The sequence below is a fragment of the Acanthopagrus latus genome, chromosome 6, assembly GCF_904848185.1.
Source record: "Acanthopagrus latus isolate v.2019 chromosome 6, fAcaLat1.1, whole genome shotgun sequence".
Lineage (NCBI taxonomy): Eukaryota > Metazoa > Chordata > Actinopteri > Spariformes > Sparidae > Acanthopagrus > Acanthopagrus latus.
This window is the reverse complement of record NC_051044.1, coordinates 5,820,820-5,839,737: the sequence shown is the minus strand read 5'-3', so window position 1 is coordinate 5,839,737 and position 18,918 is coordinate 5,820,820. Positions and strand designations below refer to the sequence as shown.

General features: G+C 39.9%; 1 protein-coding gene across 10 annotated transcripts in view; it reads right to left on the bottom strand.

Annotated features, from left to right (window-relative positions):
- LOC119021536 (plasma membrane calcium-transporting ATPase 1-like) overlaps window positions 1–18,918 on the bottom strand; it is an 85,438-nt gene that overhangs the window by 32,436 nt on the left and 34,084 nt on the right. For all 10 annotated transcript variants that reach the window (XM_037101890.1, XM_037101891.1, XM_037101882.1 and 7 more), the window contains 5 exons: window positions 15,256–15,685; window positions 3,184–3,381; window positions 2,742–2,999; window positions 2,183–2,308; window positions 1,435–1,560 (listed from right to left, as the gene is read on the bottom strand). In XM_037101890.1, coding sequence (XP_036957785.1) covers window positions 1,435–1,560; window positions 2,183–2,308; window positions 2,742–2,999; window positions 3,184–3,381; window positions 15,256–15,451 — 904 coding nt within the window. In that variant the 5' untranslated portion in view covers window positions 15,452–15,685. The remainder of the gene's footprint in view (window positions 1–1,434; window positions 1,561–2,182; window positions 2,309–2,741; window positions 3,000–3,183; window positions 3,382–15,255; window positions 15,686–18,918) is intronic.

Below are 18,918 nucleotides of genomic sequence, written 5' to 3'. Positions count from 1 at the left end.
AAAACACATGAGTAAAAGGGGGTTAGCATGATCACAAGCAAATAAAAAGCAATAGAGACCGACTGCAGAAGCCTGTTGGTTTACATCAAACTGCTCTGTGATAGTACGAGGATCATCGGGACTTTGGCTTTTGAAGGGTTCCACTTCAAAAAGCAACTGCATGTAGACAGAGGAAGGTACGTTTGGCATTTCTTTACCCAACATTACATCACTGTCAAATCATTAACTCAGTACAGTGGCCATTAACTAGCATGAATAAATGAGACCACAATGTAGTGTTTATTCAGGCGACCAACCAGTTTTTGCACTTCGAAACAGTTCAAAGTGTTGACTGACCGAAACATTCACAAGAAAGAATTAATTTGTGCACTGAGAAAACTGAGTACCACTGCTATGCCAGTCATGTTTCCCCATCTATCAACTATTCTGTTTACAATGAAGGTGGCAGGTTAGCAATGGATTATTAGTTACTTTTAACCCTATAAAAGGCTCCTAAATACATATTTGATGGCCAAACAGTAATCATGAAAACTTGGCATCACATATTGATGCAATACAGACTGAGATGAAAGCTCAAAATGTCCTAAATCGACAAAATTGAGCATCCTCACCAGGTGATAGACTTACAGCACAGTTGGACAAGAAATAATGGATGATCAGATATAATTCTAAGGACACAGCCTTGATTACAAATGTAGGTAAGAAGCTAGTTAGCCAGGCATGCTAACGTCAGCAGTAGACGCTGAGAATGAATGACACCACCACAAAGCTCTTTGGATGCAGAGTATACCTCTTACAGCCCCATGTACACTGCTTCAACATGATGAGAAATCCAAACACTGACAGGCCCACCGTGCCTTGTTATGTTTGCTAAGCTATCATTGGACCATCACTGTCTAGGGGAGGGGTTTAGAGAACGGTCCAACATAAAGTTGTGACTGTTGCTGCTGTACATATCTCTTCTGGTCAGACACTTAAAACTCATGTCAGCTGTCTTCAGATGATCAGCAGATATGATCACTACAAGTGAACTCATCTGTGGTCTCATTTATTCACTGATTTCAAAGTCAGTGATTTCACTGATTCACCGACTTTTTTGATCAGATTGAAGCTCACTGATGTTAAAACATTACAGTTATACCCTTCAAACAGCTCAGCTGTTATCAGCTCGGACTGGATGAACACTACCTGCTGACAGAGTCAGCTAATACAACGAGAGAAACTTCAAATCAACACCAGCTGATAAAAACGTGCAAATATTTCCAATCTGCACTGTTGAAACAGTAGAGAAGAAATATTCAGAAGCTGACAAGGTGAAAATCATCTTTCTCTACAACTCAACTCCTCCCAACACTTCACACTTAGTGCCCTCGTATGACCTTCAACACTTCAACATGGTGTGTTTTTTTTGAGAAGCTTTGTCTTGTGTCTTACTTTTCTTGACCTTCTTCTCTTCGTCATTCTCGCTGGCGCCCAGCAAAGTAAAGATGATACCAGTTTGAGAGTTGAGTCCAACAGCTGACACCACCATCCTGCCTGATCCCTCCATTACGTGGGTCCCTTAGGAAAGGAAAAAAACAAGCAAACAAAGTTACAATGAAAGCTTTGTACTGTCTTTTCTTCAGAGTTTTCAGTTTGTTGATATCATCATTGATATTAACGTGTGGAGTTCCCCAAGGATTAATTTTTGTACTACTACTATTTCATCTTAGAGTATGTAACCTCTTGGTGGTGTCATCAGTAGATATGGCATATCGTTCTATGTTGATGACACTAAGATTTATGAGTCTCCTAATGAATCAATTATTAGGTTATTAGAATCAATCAAATGTATGTTGTAGATATAAGCATCCTTGATACTTTTTTAATTTTACTCTGGCATGTAGGCAGCGTCAGCTACCCGTAGAGCTCTCTGAATTGCACTAACCTGTATAAAAAAGGTGCTTTACAAATAACACTAGCTTGACTTGATTGTTCAACTATCCTCTCAGATGGTCCAGTCAAATACAGACATAATACACATCAATAAATATTAGATCTGATTCCACATCCTGCTTCAGAGGATTCTTCTTCTGGACAGGAATCAAACAGAGGGTAGTTAATTTTAGATGATTGAAAAAAAACACCATCAAAAACACCATCAGTGCTGGTCCATGTCATGAAATTTTGAGTAGGCACTTACCAGAAAGCAGCATGGGGTCCTTCTCCAAAGACTTGCGGACCTGATCGGACTCTCCAGTGAGAGAACTCTCGTCTATCTTCAGGTCATTCCCCTGAATGAGGATTCCATCAGCAGGCAGCAGGTCTCCTGCAGGTACAAACGTCAGAGGGTACATTTGATTTATTTCAAGAAACAAAGTCAGTGTAGATATGTTTCTGACCTTTCTAGTCTCACAACTTTGATTAAATCTGAACTAAGAAATGTTACATTGAACATATCCAAATTAAGTTGGAATTGTTTAGCTCCCCTATAACGCTAAAACAGATCTTATTGTAAAATATATATTTTTTAAATTGAAAACAACTGTAATTTGAACTTAATCTGCCCACTCTGTAGTTGTGTTTTATTCATAACAGAGTCAAAAGAGTACAAGAAATCCAAAAAATCCACATCACACACCCAGGAGGCAGAACATAAATTTGCCTGTCTCAAAAGGTACCGCTTGTGTGTCTTAAAACCTTTGGGGATGACATTAATGTCACAGGTTTGATATTTCAGTCTGGTGTCTGTGGTCTCGTACCATATTTAATCTGAGCTATGTCTCCCACCACGATCTCGGCCACAGGTATCTGGATGACCTGGCCTTTACGGATGACTGTGAACTTTTGTTCCTGTTCGATCCTGCTCTGCAGCCCGCGGAACTGTTTCTCCTTCGACCAATCATTGAAGGCCGTCACCAGGACCACAATAATGACTGAGAACAGGATGGCGGCGCCCTCGATCCAGCCTGCCTGGGCCTCGCCCTCGTCCTCGACACCGCCTGCAGCCTGGCCACATTCTGTTAGAAGATGAGAAAATGATCAGGTAGAATCACCAAATTTACACAAAAAACACTGAATCAAACAGAATAAAATTAAATCTCATAGAATAATGAACAGCATGACCATAGCCTCCTGTGGCCCCGCTGTTGCATTAATTTTGAAAGTGTAACGCTTGCAAAAATTTGGACTGACAGTACCAACCTTCACCATCGCCCCCTGGTGGATGGAAAATGGACAGGCCCAACGAGATAATGGCAGCAATTTCCAGGATGATTAGGGTCACATCCTGCAGAGCCTCCCAAACCAGTTGCAGGAATGTCTTGGCCTTCTTGGGTGGGATGAAGTTTTTGCCGAATGACGTGTGACGTTTCTCCAAATCAACGGGGTTACCAGACAGACCTGCACACATTAACACAAGATATTCACATCAATAAATGTAGTGTAGACTTAAGCCCCATTAACACAGTATGTTCAATATAGGAATTTCCTTTTCTGTAAAAGAAAAGTTGGAACAGTGAGCAGCATTATTCCACCTTTGAGCTGCCAGTGGAGACAGTAACAGAATCAACATCTGTGTACTAAAGAGTGATTTAGTAGGGAGTGGCAGGACAGGACAGGGGTGTGACGTTTTGAAAACGATACGTGTATGACACACATCACCAGGGGATTTAAAAAAGAACAGGCCATGAAAATTTGCTGCAAACTGGGGAGACAACAGTCCAGCCTAGTGATGTATAAATGTTGGGAGACTTCAACTTAATGAATCCAGTGATTTAACTCATTATTAAGTACCATGTATGTTGTATCTTTAAAAGGTTGCAATCCAAAATATTTCCCTTTGAACACATTTTGACAGTCTGTGTCTGACATTGCTGCTCTTGCGATGCACTACTTATTTTATCTGGGGTCCCAAGATATCATAACATCAAAACATCCTCACATAGCAACGGCAGCTGTACAGAAACATGATGCACTTTTGCCCCTCGTGTATAACGGATCCAAATGGATGTTAATGCACAATAGAGAGCCAAAGTCATGATGTCACATCCGAGCTGGCTTCTGTTCCGCTGGATTCTGTAGCTAAATGCAATCATTCATTCAGTATTTCTTTCATCTGTCTGGCTGAAGAAAAAAAAAATAAATAATCCTGGAATTTAATGCTCGTATGCTGGGGAAAGACAGCATTTACTACAGCAGTTTCAGAAGAAGCACAGTGTATTCTGTCATCCATATTAATAAAACTCACCAACACACGCTTTTAAACTAACTTCTTTAAATCTTTCTCGTTGTATTCTCTGCTGTCTAAAACCATCTAAAATGTTCAGTGGTCTTTGTCAGACAGGCTAATGAACTTGTCTCTTCTGTTGAGCCACAGTGTTTATTCCATGAATGTTAGGGCTTATCGGAAATAATGTTTGTTAAAGGCCTCTAAAAAACAGCAATACTGAATAAATATCAATATTAGATACAGACGTTTGAAACACTGTGTAATCTATCAGACAGCTAGTGAGTACAGAATAAATTCAAGTATATTGGTTCCTGCTCCACACGAGCGCCTGAAGTTTGATTTATTTCTTCCCTTGTGCCGAACCTTTTCTTCAAGAGCACGTGTTTCTCTTCCTCTTTATCACAAGCTAGTCAGTACTTTCTAAGTTAGTTTCATTGTTGCTGCACTAACACCTTTGGTTTAACTTGCATTTATGGAATCTTATCATTTTCCGACTTGTAATCACTATTATTGAATTGCCTCCAGTAAAAAAAAAAAAAACCTAAATAATAAATTCCTGACTTGAGCCTTTACCACTTGCTGCATAGCTGTGCACCTACACACAGTGAAGGCAGCAGATAAACCATAGTTATGAAAAGTCAGAGATTCTGGATGTTTCTATAAACAGTAGTTTTGCAACATGACCTACTTTTTGTTGCCATGAAAGACTGCAGTGTTTCCATATACAGTATTTACTTGGGCGAATTACCAACACAGATTTGTTCCACCCAGAGAAATTATGTATTTCTGGATTCATCATTTCTTCCTTTCAGTGTCAATTCAGTGAAAAAAATAAAAATAAAATAAAAATAGAAATTAAAAAAAATGAAACTGACTGTAAGGTCAGGCTAATGGGTGCATTCAAAAGCAGCCAAACAGATTGGAAAAATCAGACATGAATTCTAACAATTGAAAGTAGCTGTGCTGCTCTCTAGGTTTCACCTGATCCATTTATTGTATGTGGCACTGGTTCCACACGTTTTCATTTGACATGCTAAAATGATACACTTATGAATATTAAGAGGAAAAGTTTGAACCTTTATATCAAAAATTTAGTTTTCTGTGATTTCCTCTTCCTGTCAATCATCCTGCGACCATTCAGTTTCATCCTGTGGCCTCTTGTGTGGGCCCCAATCTTCAGGCAAAAAAAAAACACTGGTGTTTGCTGTCTGTGGTAACGATCAGTCTACGGCAGCCTGAACTGACCCGAACCCTCCCTGCTGAACACACAATCTGCTGCTCCACTCGAGCCAAAATGCTCTATGTCAACAGAACGCCACCTGATAAGACCGATCAGCTGACTCACAGAGAAAATACCGAAGACGCTCATTCAGAAATCAAGATTCAAAAGTAAATAAATCAAATCGACACATTAACTGGTAATGAAAATAATGATTAGTTGCAGCCTTATTTCCCAGACAAACATCAACAAAAACAAATCAAGTTAAAAGAGTAGGGTTTGAATGAAATGCAATATTGCGATGGAACACAATTTTTGCCAACAGTCGCCAGATTTCTTTGACTAACTGATTAGTACACCTAATAAAAAATTAAATCTGCCTGATGTTTTGTCTTCCTGCCCCTCTGCAGAGAGATCTCGGTCAAACCTCTGCTAACCGAAGACCAAACAATATCTCAGAGTTATTGATTCCAGAGCTGTGACTGTCGTTTTCCAGCAGTGACTCACGTTTATCTGCTCATTCATTCTCTATATAAGGACAATACAAACAAAGACATTTCTCAGTCAGCCTGGACGCTTTCACGGGGGCAGAGCAGGAGGACTCCATCTTCAGAGTTCCTTACGTTTGGTTTTAAATTTTAAAAATCTGGGTGAAAATCAGATTTGTTAAAACACCCTTTGCATTTCATTTATTATACTTAACACAGGGTATTTATTAATGGAGGATAATCAGCCTCTCGTATTTGACTTCATGTTCTTATATGAGAGGATTTTCTGGGCTGAGCTCATCACCACAGGACCTCATTAACTTTAAATTCAGTAAACAGTGTTTATTTGCAGCAACTTCTGGGTGAACAAGGACAAGTCTGAAGGAAAATGAGTTGAACTCATCTGCCTCCTTTTAATGAATCTGGGTATTTTTCAGGAAAACCTGAAAATGTGTGACTTTCTCTGCACGGCTGTGTGGGCAACAACATGGCTGCTGTGGATCTTGGTGGAATTGGGAGATGTGCAGTGGAACGTGATCCGAATGTCAATAGACCGCACTGCCAGGAAATTTCCCTATGAGGGACTCTGCAAGTCAGCATACTCAAACATGTTTCTGCTAACATATGTTTTAATAATGGCCTCTTATTCATTCTCTAATGATTCTCTCCAGACAGACTGGATGAAGAGTTCCCCTCCTCCTCCTCGCTAGCTTCCAAACAGCAAAACCGAGTGTCCGCTGTCACTTGTCACGCAACAACAGTGAACAAATAGGTTCAAATTTACTCATCCCTCTTGTAAAATTAATTGGAGGGTTTCAATTGGGAAATGTTTGTATTTAACAAAGCTAAAGGTGACTTAGATTAGATAAGAGATGAGATGAGAAGAATTGATGGACACGAGGCAAGGTGAGACATAATTTGACATGAGAAGAGGCAACATGAGACGTGATGAGGTGATGTGGGACGACTTGGGGTGTGGTCTTTAGTGAAATGGGATAAGCGGAGATGAGATGAAGGGATGTAAAATGGATGAATAATAGTGGGAAGAAAATCTTGAGACGTGAGATGGTTTTAGATGAGATTAGATATGGTGAAATTAAATAAAGTCAAATGACCAACTGAGATGAGTTCATAGGAGATGGGATGATGCGAACTGGATGAGACCAGATGAGGTAAAGTGAGATGAGATTAGGTGGTTGAATTAGATTATAATTAGACTGTTTGAGATTAAAGATGATTAGGTAAAATGGAATACATTTAAGTGAGGTTAAGTCTCTTTAAAAACAGCCGTATATCTGACCAGCAGTACAGCGTCCTAACATGTCTGACTGAGTGCCTTTGTAGTCTTGAGCAGAAGCTGAAACATTTTCATGAAGAGTGCACAAACAGAGATTTTAAAAATACACCGGTTGTCAAAGTCATCATCGGCAATGTTTCATCACATACGGTTTAGTTCAAAGTTTGGTTTCATCATTTTTTAAGCCGGTGATTGTCGTGAAAGCTACTGTCACACTAAAATAAAGGGAAAAAAAAGAATCACAGAGCACCTCTACTAGCTGTTTGATCGATAAGTCTGTTTTTTCTGGTTTAATGTTGAGATTGTGACGCCGGTTTCATCTGGTGCCTGGCGCCGGTCTGTTGTGTTGGTGAACGTCCCCAAAGAGATGCAGATTAAAGCTTTGAGATGATGTTCCAGTAACAGAGGAGCAGTCAGCTGCACACACGCCTGTCACAGATGTTTATGAATTTCAGCTTCAGAAATAGACTTCAGTGGTCCAAAAAAAGGCCTCTTCCAATTCACAGCTTTATCAGCCAACAGGCAGCTACATTTCTTACCCCACACAATTCACACTTTTATTCAGTCTCCCTCTGGCAGAAAAAAAGCTACAGCTGCAGGTATTAACGTCTAGTCTCATTCCTCAGAATTTTTTATGTCCAGCACGCAGACATCTGACTGTTTCTCCTCCATGTTGTCAGAACTGCTTCCTGCTCCTCTTGGCATCTCAATGAAGCATCCACCAGTTCTGTCCTTCCCTCCATCTTTTCTATCATCCTGCAGCGCTTTCTTCTTGCACTGCTGTCCCACAGTTCCAGTCACTGACATACACATAAACTAATGATGCCAATGTTATCCTTCAGCATCAGCAGTATCGACTGCTTTAATACAACAGGAGACACATTGTAGAGTCAATGCAACTGCATATAAAGTCAATGTAAGGATGTCAGTGGTGGGGTTGCACAGTATTGGGGAAAAAACTGACTTTGCGATTTAGTTTTTCTGTAATATCTTCTGCAATATGAATAAATATGGGAATTTCCTCCAGATAATTTACATATCTCCCTTTCATTACAATAAATCATCATATAATGATGGGGGTGAATTAGCGGGACTGCACAAAAAAAAAAACTGATAAATCCAAGAGCACATAAATTGGATAACGGTGTGTAATATTAGACAGACATTTCTCGCAAATAAATTATGGAATATGAAAACTGTTCAGGTTTGCTTTTGTATCAAGCAGCAATAAAGTTGTAGTAAGAAGGGTTTGAGTTATTATGCTTTAGTTGACATTGCATGTCATGAGATGTGACTGTTGAGCGTGTGCACATTGTGATGTAGGTGCTGAAACATTACATAATGCAGCCGGAGCAAGTGGAAAATGATACACAATTTGCAACACGTATTAATCTGCTGCAGCTGTTGCAAAATGTGTTTGAATTGAAATTAACACACAGCCTTGATCACTGACGGTCAGGTTTCTATATGAGATCTGAAAGTAAAGTGTTTAAATGGATGGTGTCAGTGAGAGCCAGGAAGACATGGTTTCTATTTCATTTGATTCTGGTACACAGACTTCCTTTTCCACTAATGATATCCTCAAGTAAAAACAAAACAAAAACAAAACAAAACAAAAGAGACAATGACAGGCAGGTATGAAGTGACAAAAACATAATTTTGTTTCTTGCTCATTGGTCCGTGTAAGCTCAGAGCTGTAAAGAACATATATTGCTAGTGATTAAAACTGTCACCTCAAGCTCTGTACATCTTCTGGCCGCCAGTGGAATCTATCTTTGTACTGACATATTGAATTAAATTTTTAATATGATAAAACTTGGTTTAAACTAACAGTTCAGAGGGAAACAGATTAAATTCTGCATGATAAAAGAACTGACAGACAGTTTGCTGATTGCCTTGTTTGTCATTTTTATTCATTTATTGATTTTTTAATCAAAATTTCCCTTTGTCCTTTCAGTCTGCTTAAAAATGCATGAAATGTGTTATATCATGCAACATGATGTGAGGACACACAGGTCACACACACATAACATAAGAATTCTAAAAGACGTTCAACCATTTGGATGAAAAATTATTCTGTCCTCTTGATCATAAAAAAAACATCTTTTTACTAGTTACATCTCAAGGTAGCCAGAAATAACACTGCTCACCTTAGTCCAAATATTGACATACTTTTGAATGAAAATCTGAAATATATTCATTTTATGATAAGATTTGTGACAGGGTGAATAACTTCACACAGAGAAAGAAAAAAAAAAAAAAAAAAAAAGACAAGAAAAGCATTGCATGTCTTGTTGGCCTGCTCCCTCTTACTTATCGCTTAGAGAATCATTCTGCTTCAACTGGCAAAGACATGGATGACCTGAGGCTGTGTGTGTGTGTGTGTGTGTGTGTGTGTGTGTGTGTGTGTGTGTGTGTGTGTGTGTGCGTGTTAGTTACAGTGAATGACACTCGGGTCACGCAGATCATGCTGAATCTCAGATTGGTTGCCGACTTCTCACACCACAATGCTTGAAAAGATCTGACACGCCAGCAGGCCAAGAAACCTCTGAACCTACTCATACTACCACTACATGTGTAGTGGTGTGTGTGTGTGTGTGTGTGTGTGTGTGTGTGTGTGTGTGTGTGTGTGTGTGTGTGTGTGCGTGCGTGCGTGCGGTTTCAGAGCTTAGATGTAACCCTGACTCATGATTAGTTGTTTGCTCAGTATATATCTTGGTTACCATTTAAGGGATCTTTCTTGTGTCAAAATGGTTATGGTTCTCATTAACAGATAACAAATGCAGTGCTGGTTGGGATGTAACAGAGCAACAAAGTCCATATTTGTCTTTTGTTACTATAAAGTGTCTGACAGAACTGAGGAGAGAAATGAAGGAGAAAACTCACTGAGCAGTTACAGTTTGTGCTACAACAATTAAACCATTAATCAGTCCAATAATAATATGAAAAGGTTATTTTCCAATCAGTAACTCCAACTCTTCCTCTGAACTGTGATTATTTGCTTTCTCTGTTTTATAGTATTGTGAACTGAGTCTGTGAGTGTGTTTGGTTGGTTGGACAAAATAAGAAATGTCAGCAAAAAAGTTACAATTTTTTTTTTCAGTTTCCTAAAATTTTATAGACTTAAGTGGTTTCCAGCCACTTTCCACAACCCCAACAGTCCTGTTAGATGTGTGTGAATTTTTGGTTCAGTAATTTAATTAGTGTAATATCTGTGTGGGCGGGCTTTCAAAATGTTCAGAATATCACTTCCTAATGTTCCTACAGTCACACAGGCATTTAACCAGCTGGGATGCTAAAGTTAGCCTCCCTCCGTCTGAAATTTGAGAACTCCCTGCGCGATTAGAATCGTGAGTTCTGAGGTCACTGGTCTAAATACTGCTGTGATGGTTATTCACCATCACACATCTAAACCCATGAAAGGCAGCGGGGTTAAAAACAAGCTAGAGCTGCTCCTTTTAATGATGCAGCACAAACACACAGGCACTGCTGACGACTAGGTGCCTGTATATAAAATGAACAAACGGTCCAGGACAGGAAGGCTCGCTGGTCCAATGGTCTACAGAGCATCAGCGACATCAGTGAAGTGAGATGCCTGCACACACCCACCCCAGCCACAGTCTGTTCACCCTGCTGCCATGTGGCAAAAGATACAGATAAAACATCTGCTGCCATACCACCAGACTATGGAGCAGCTTCATTCTCCCAGGCTGTAAGACTCCTCAATTCATCATCAACACTCCATTATCTAAAACAGATGTAACTGAAAGGACTCAAACATCGTATTGGTTTTCAAACCCTTGTGATTAAAAAAAAAAATTAAAATTTACCTTGGAACCTTGTTAAAGATGATGGTAATCAGTACTCATTCCCTTGTTTCTGAGTAGAACACAAACCCAACAGCTCAATAATAACATGTTAAACACTATGAATGCTTCTGGGAAAACAGGGGGATAATATCCATGTATCAATGTTTGGAGGATCTACAGTCTGACACTCTGCAGCCAGTATTACAGGTGTCATCTTGGAAGTTGACAGCTGACTCTCTCTCCACGGTTTCAAATGTCAGTCAGCAGTTGCCATGTGAACTGTCAGCCAAGAGGCCTGAAACCAAGATGTTTTCTCTGTAGTCATTTAGTCTCTTCTGAAAAAGTATTATCTGTACAATAGCAGCACTTTCATCTCTTGCCGACCACTTTTAACACTTTGCAGCAGCTGCTGTTCAGGTTTGACAACTGACTCAGTCTGAGAGGGACGCAGTGCAGTCGGTCTGTTGTGGCTTGTCATTTGTTAGTTATTGGGACAATAAATATGTAAATGATCGAGCCTTGCAACATTTTGTAATCCTATTTGTGTTAAGCGTCTTCTTAAACAGAAGTATACATGTTTGTTTGTTACATATTAAATCAACTACTCCACAATCGTTTCACCTGTAACTCAACTATTCTTCAATTAATCTAAATAATTCAACGTTAATGTTAAAAGTCATTAAGTGTTGCAGTCCAATCAGTTGCTCTGGTTGCATTTTTATCTGAGGACTGAATACCCGTAAAGAAACAGCACAAAACATCTGAGTGTTTTAAATCAGCATAAAACTGATCATCAGATCATCAGCTGACACAGTTGGTGACCATTCAGATCCATTTTTATCTGCTAGTTTCGGCTCTCAGTCCCTGATGTTTCTCTGAAGATACAAACTATTTCACATGAAGGAAAACAAGTGACACTACGGGGACAAAAAAGAAATCATCTCCTGTCTTCTTCTGAGCAGTGACAGAACATGTTGTTCATTTGCATTTCCTAATATAGTCATTTATTTTTAGGTCTGCATGTCTGTCTTTGTGAAGCTTTTTGTAAGTTTACATCTGGCTCTGATTCTCCTGCTCGGAGGCTGTGTGTCCTCGCAACGTGAAATACATTTTGCAAAATGATGAGATGGACGATCAATGACCTCAAAGAGGTGGCAGACAGATTCATCAATACACATTAACCAGCAGGACGCAAAGCTACAGCTGGGCCTCGTTTGTGTGTGTGTGTGTGTGTGTGTGTGTCTTTGTCACTGTCCTGAGTTCAACCTGACCACACACACACACACACAGGCAGCTCAGTGTTAAATCACAGGCTGATTTACGGACTGAAGGTGAAAGCAGCTGAGAAAGAAGCATTTCATCATCACAGCCAGAACAGTGAGCTGATACAGAAACACAGTTAAATATAATTGTGAGAGGTCGCTAACTGCTGACATATTGGCACCGCTACTGTGCCAATCAGTTTAGCTAACCATCAACTGGCTATCAGACAGTAGAAGAAGTTTTCTGTTGTGTTTCAGGATGTGAGGAACATGATTCATCTCAGCCTCTGGTGAGAATTGACACTGACAGTCAGTGTCAGAAATCGGATTTAGGTGACAGATAACCTGCTGTGAGAAGCTCAAGGTTATAAGCAGGTTTTCCTTTGTGTCAGGTGCAGACTTATAGTTTTTTATAGTGCCAATGAAAATATTTTTTAAACAAGTTAATACCCTCAAGATTTTCATTATTTTAGCTCCTTATTTTTAACGTTAATGGTTCAAATGTGTTCAATGTATTTACATTCTGTAATTATCTGTCTGCAGACTAGTTTTTGAGGCCGAGTCACCACATTGAAATTGCCTTCACAGGAAACAGAGCTGTGTAAAAGGTACTGTTCATGCAAACACGCATTTCTTGCTGATGTTGATTCACATCATGTCAGAAATCATTTAAGTCATCGTCAGCCATTTGTGTGAGTAAATGATTTCTAATGATCTGCTGAGTGTGAGGCGTTTGTAGAGGAGCTGCAGAAGACACATGGCTCCACTGTGGTTTTTGAGAGCCAGCACACCGTCACCTCCAACACGTCATCAAGGCAAACAAGTCCTTTTATGCTGCTGTGCACAGCGTGAAATATGGCCAATTAAAGGCCACAAGGCAATTATTGACTTCAGGTTTTTTTTTTTTTAATAAATCGATAAGTGGGGATAAGTGAGTCCTCTCAGTCCACAGTTTTCTCGGCTGTGCTGTTAACAGATATACCAGTTCTTTTTCATTGTTTAATCAATGGAAAGAACATCAATTGCCAGCTTCACTGGTAACGGATTTATTGTTTTAAGCAAACAATGTCATATAGTGTATTTGCTGGTTCAATCTTCTTGAACTCAAGGAGTTGCTCATTTTCTTTGTAATCTATGAGAGGAGAAGAGAAGTGATTAGGTTTGAACTGCTGATTGGATAAAACATGCCATGTGACACTGGCTTTTGATCAAATCTTTCTTCATTTCAGTAGACAAAACTATTTATCAATTACATATAACATCTCTTGTGGCTTCTCGAAGACAAAAAATATCCCTGATGGTGCTGTAGTGATGTCATCAGGGTTATGTGAACTTGGGCTTTGAAACTACTAATTTAGTCCCTTTAAGAGTCTCAAATTGTGGGACATGTAGGATCCAGTGGTTTTGCAGCTTGACCAAGAACAGAGAAAATAACGCTGATGAAGGACGTGTTATTACTGATATAAAAATGAAAAAAAAAAAATCCAAAGCCAGCAAACAGTTCCAGGATTAAAACAGGGTTGACACTCAGAGTAGTTCACTGTAACAGTCAATCACAGAGTATGTTTGCCCTCAATCTTACATTCGGGTTTCCCTCATCGTTTCCCCTCCCTCCCTGCCTCTCTGCAGTGAAAATATAATTACAGTTTCTTCATTAAAGTGAGTAATTTCTTGCGTGGAGGACGCGACTACAGCTGTCCTCTGATTACTAAATGGAACAGAGCAATGATCTATGGAGCCATTAGGGGAACGGGCTGGAACTAATTTCAATCCTGGAATGGGCCGATGGCTGCAAACACACCACGCGCACGTACACACACACACACACACACACACACACACACACACACAGATCAAAAGATGAGAGAGGGAGAGAGAAACAACAAACAGCAGCTTGTCGGCCATTTTCTGGACTCACACGAAGCTCTGACTGAAATCCAAACTGATCGTCTATCACCACAGAATAAGGTGTGTTTAGTGTGAGCGTACACACGTGTGTGTGTGTGTGTGTGTGTGTATACACATGTATCTTTTACCAGAATTGGTGTGTTGTGTTTGCATGCAGTCACTGTTTAATGGCTCACACACCTCCTAATATGTGTTATATGTATGTTTCTGTGCCTTATTATTGTACCCAAATCACAATGTCTTGCCACTCTGAATGTCCAATTAGTTTATTTATTACTGAGGTGATTCCTTCCATAAGGTTTTCACCAAGCTGCTCTGAGATGCTTCCCCACCTTTTTACCAGTCAAATCTCAAAATGGCCTACCATGCCATTATTTTATGTTAATCTGTGTAAACAAAGAGTCCATTGGCATCCCCTCCTGGAGCCCTGGTCAAGGACTTATAACTGAATATTTACTAAACAAGGCAAAAAAGATTAAATTTGTTGATTCATTTGTGGCGCAAATTGCCAAACAAATTTAAATTATTGAACCAATGAACCTGGGGCTTTTGGGGGCCCCTGTGAGTCTGGGGACCCCAGGCAGTTGAAGCTTTTCCCGGTCTGTAAATCAACCTTGCCAATGACTTGACTGAATGAGGTATACATTAGCGGCTTCCTGACTTTTTAAATCAATATCAAAATCGATTGCTTGAATTTTTTAAAGCATCATTTAAAGCCGGGATTACCAACCCCTGGTGTGCGGACCCTGAGCATGGGCACACAACATCTGCTACCGACCCAACAATGTTATTTGGGGAAAAAGGTGAATGACAATACATTTTTAGACATATTTTATGTATGAGGTAATAACCTTGAACAATCATCAGTCAGTCATCACCCACATTGACAGTAAAAACGAGTTTGACTGAGCTCTGAATGTCGATAAAAAGGCATCAAGTTTACCAAACATTTGTTTTTGCCTTTGAGTGTTTTTTTCGGCAAAATACTCAATTTGTCCCATTTCTAAACCAAGGAATAAACCTGTTGATGCAGTCTGGTTTGTTGTGTTGGACATGTCTTACCTTCTATAGGTGATGTTTTCAGGCGGCGGCAGATGCCCTGCACATCTCCGTACGTGTCTTGTATCTTACTGACGGCTTCGCCACTCCGCAGCTCCATCAGGTCTCTCAGATCCGCCACGGTCACCCCAAAGTCCACATCATGGTTGCCCTCTGCAACCGAATTCCCCGGAGGGTGGTCCGCCGTGTTGTTGGCCATGTTGGTCCTCTTCACAGCAGTGTTGTTCTAGTTTTCGTAGTTGTTGTTCCTCTGAGTGTTCTCGTTAAACTGATCTAAATGCCAGACTGGGTAGTCCGTTCGCAGGAATTGTGAATAGCGTAGTTCTCACAAGAGGCAAGCGGAGGAGATGAGCGCTGAGGTTAACTCCTGACCCGGACGTACATGCTCATCTCGGGTTACCATGGAAACCGGGGAATAAACATGTTCTTGCAGCTGCAGAGGAAACAGAAACAGGAAAATTGATTTTTACAAACCTGAACCAGAAAACCGTCGGAACACACCACAGTTTAACATCATCAGCAGCAGACAGACTGTTTGATTTTTACTAATTAACAGCACAGAGACTAATCGGGTCAATTAGATGAGAGTTTCTCGTCTCAGATTATTAAAGCAGTCCGCTGAATCACCGAGGTCATTATGATATAAACTGATTATTGGTTTTGTGCTGCTTCTCCGAGACACAATTGGCGGGTAAATATCTGCACTCCCCGAACTGTCTGTGGAGTACAATTCTGTTCCGAGTATAAACTAAATGCGTTTTCTCTCATTTATGGATAAGTTACATTTCAGCATTTACCACATCAAACTAGAGTGCATGACCAGGGATCAGTTCATCAATTTCAATCTGCTTAATTCAAGTTAATGAACCTCGATCCAACACTCATTAACACTCAGATCAGAGGTGTAAAAAAAGAGACAAAACTAGCAGCACCAGTGATAATAATGAAAAACCTGCCCGACAGTTCAACATCCCTTCTACAAAGTACAATTATAAATCCTTATTATAAAGCTTAACAGACTTCCAATACAGGGTCAGACAAGAATTGGCTTTCTAATTCATTACTGGAAGCAAACAAAAGTAGCAGTACTGGCAAATGAATGGAATTGATGATTGAATGATCAGGAAAAAAAAGAAAAATTAATTTAAAAAATAAATTAGTACAGTAACAAGGAAGCCAGATTACTTTGGCTCTCAGGCTGCAGTGTATTCAGTCCTGAACGTTAGTTTTTCATCTGCAGGACAATCAACACCAAGCAGAAGATGATACACTAATGAAAGGGAACTCTCCACTGGGTCAGTGTGTGAGTGTGTGTGTCTGTCTGTCTGTGTGAGAGAGAGAGAGTGTGTGAGTGTGAGTGAGTGAGTGAGTGAGTGAGAGAGAGAGAAAGAGAGCAAATGTGTGTGAAAGAGAGTTATGTGTGGGTGTCCATGTGTATTTGTGTGAGTGTGAGATTGTGGGGTCTAAGTGTGGCATTCCAACCCATCAACACAGATTATGTAAGTGCACATCAAAGGCTGTCCTCCATTTTTCACTGTTTAGTGCTCTGTCATGCGCGCGCACACACACACACACACACACACACACACACACACACACACACACACACACACACACACACACACACACACACTTGAGAAGTACTGCCATTAGTGCTCGAGTCAGGGTTCTACTGAGTGGTGGTTAGTGGTATCGGTGACACAGGAACTGAACATGTAACACAGCTGAACTTTCATCCAGTCGTAGCAGGGTATGTGACATGGTCACAATTACATATCATGATATTTGTGACCGAACGCGTAGATAACAATACTGCTGACATTGTAACCATTGGTTCTTTTACAAAATACTAACACAGTGCTGATCATCAGTAATATGGGACGTGTATGGGACGATTATTAGAAGTCAAACAGGTGAGCTCAAGTAATCCAGCCTTTAAAATAAGGAAAAGACAACACTTATTCCACGTCACAATATCATAATATTCTAAATGTTCGCAAATTTATGGTCTCATATCACGAGCCAAAATGCACCTTGGACACTAAGCTGACTTCTGTCCTTCAGTTTTTACACCCACATGCTTCTATCAGCCCTGCTCATTTCTTACACAGTGGTTCAATCTTTTGTGCTGATGGTTCAACCAGGAATTATTTTATGTCCATTAAATCCTCCAAGAGCTCCAACTGTCAGTCACCCCACACTGTGTGTGGTTAAAATTAATGGGCCTTAAAGTTGCTCCGCTCACCTCAGAACCATATTCTTCAAGCTTTTATGCCTTAAGAAAATTGCACTTTCAATGCTCAGAAAATTACCATGCACAAAGAAATCCATTTGTATTTTTGGTTGTTTTGCATCATCAGTCCATTTTGTTAGAATTACGGCTCAGAATATTCTATCAACATGGTTAATATTTCACTGAACAATGTGTTTTAAAACGGTGCTGGTGAACATAAAGTTGTATAAAAATTGTGTTTAAATACAAAAACTAGCACATTTCTGAGTGGCCAAATTAGAATGAGACTTCTACCTCGGGCTCCAAAACATCCGGGACTATGATCACGGGATCCGGGATCCCTGGGACTGTGATGTGTTTTGTTGGTATACCGACTTGTGCCTCAGAGCCTCTGTGGTGTCTTTAAGAGGGTTCTCTTAGGTCCTTCAGGAACTAAACCCCCGGAATAAAATAAGGAAGTCGAGTCAGAACTCATCAACTATTCATTAAACAAACTCTGCGAACAAGATATAAACTCTTGCGCTAAACTTTGCTTGAGCACACTGCCGTTTGTGTTTCCAGAGCAGTTTTGACAGGGACGGCTTTTGGACACCACAAGAGCACAACAGTATAGTTATTGTGTTGTTCTTTCTTTACTTAACTTCTATTACAGTTTGTTGGGAATTTACACCAAGCATGTTCTTATAATAACAATAATATTGGCCAACCGTTACATCAATTGACCATCTGTTAACGTCTACCCTCTTCAGTTATTTGTCTCAGAGATTTTCTTCTTCAAATGTTCCTCATATCAGGCTATGCAGAGGGCCCCATCAGCGTATGTGTGTATTCTCTTGATTAAACCAGGACAAATGTTGTGTCTGTATTCAGTAATTATCCTTCTGTTCATTGACCAGAAGTCGAGTCATTATTGTATAACAAGACAACAGACAAATAAAATCAACCTCCTCATGAATGTTTGCTGTACATTAGTATACAAATAGTTGGTGATGTCATTATGAGGGAATCTGTTAATTACAGATGATGAGATTACTTAATTATACAGGCACTAAGGAGGAAATGTGCAAGTATTTCATCATACTGTAACAGACCAAATTGGAACATAATTCTGCACAAATGAATAGGATTAAAGCGGCAGAACTGGTTAGTGTTATCGAGAACAGCCGTTTTGTATCAGGTCATATCAGGTGTAATAACGGCCTTCCTGTTCCTCTTTAAACTATCACTCGCCTTTTTTTTTTATGACCAAAATTCTTTTCGCTCTTCATATTTTCCCCCCCGACTTCATAAAACAGTCATGAACAGCAACAAAACCGGTCTTCCAAATGTCACAGTATCAACTGGGGTGAATACAAACTACCACAATGCAATATTTTTTTCCCCATTTAATACTAAAATGTGAACAACACATTTTTGTCGAAATCGGCAGGAGG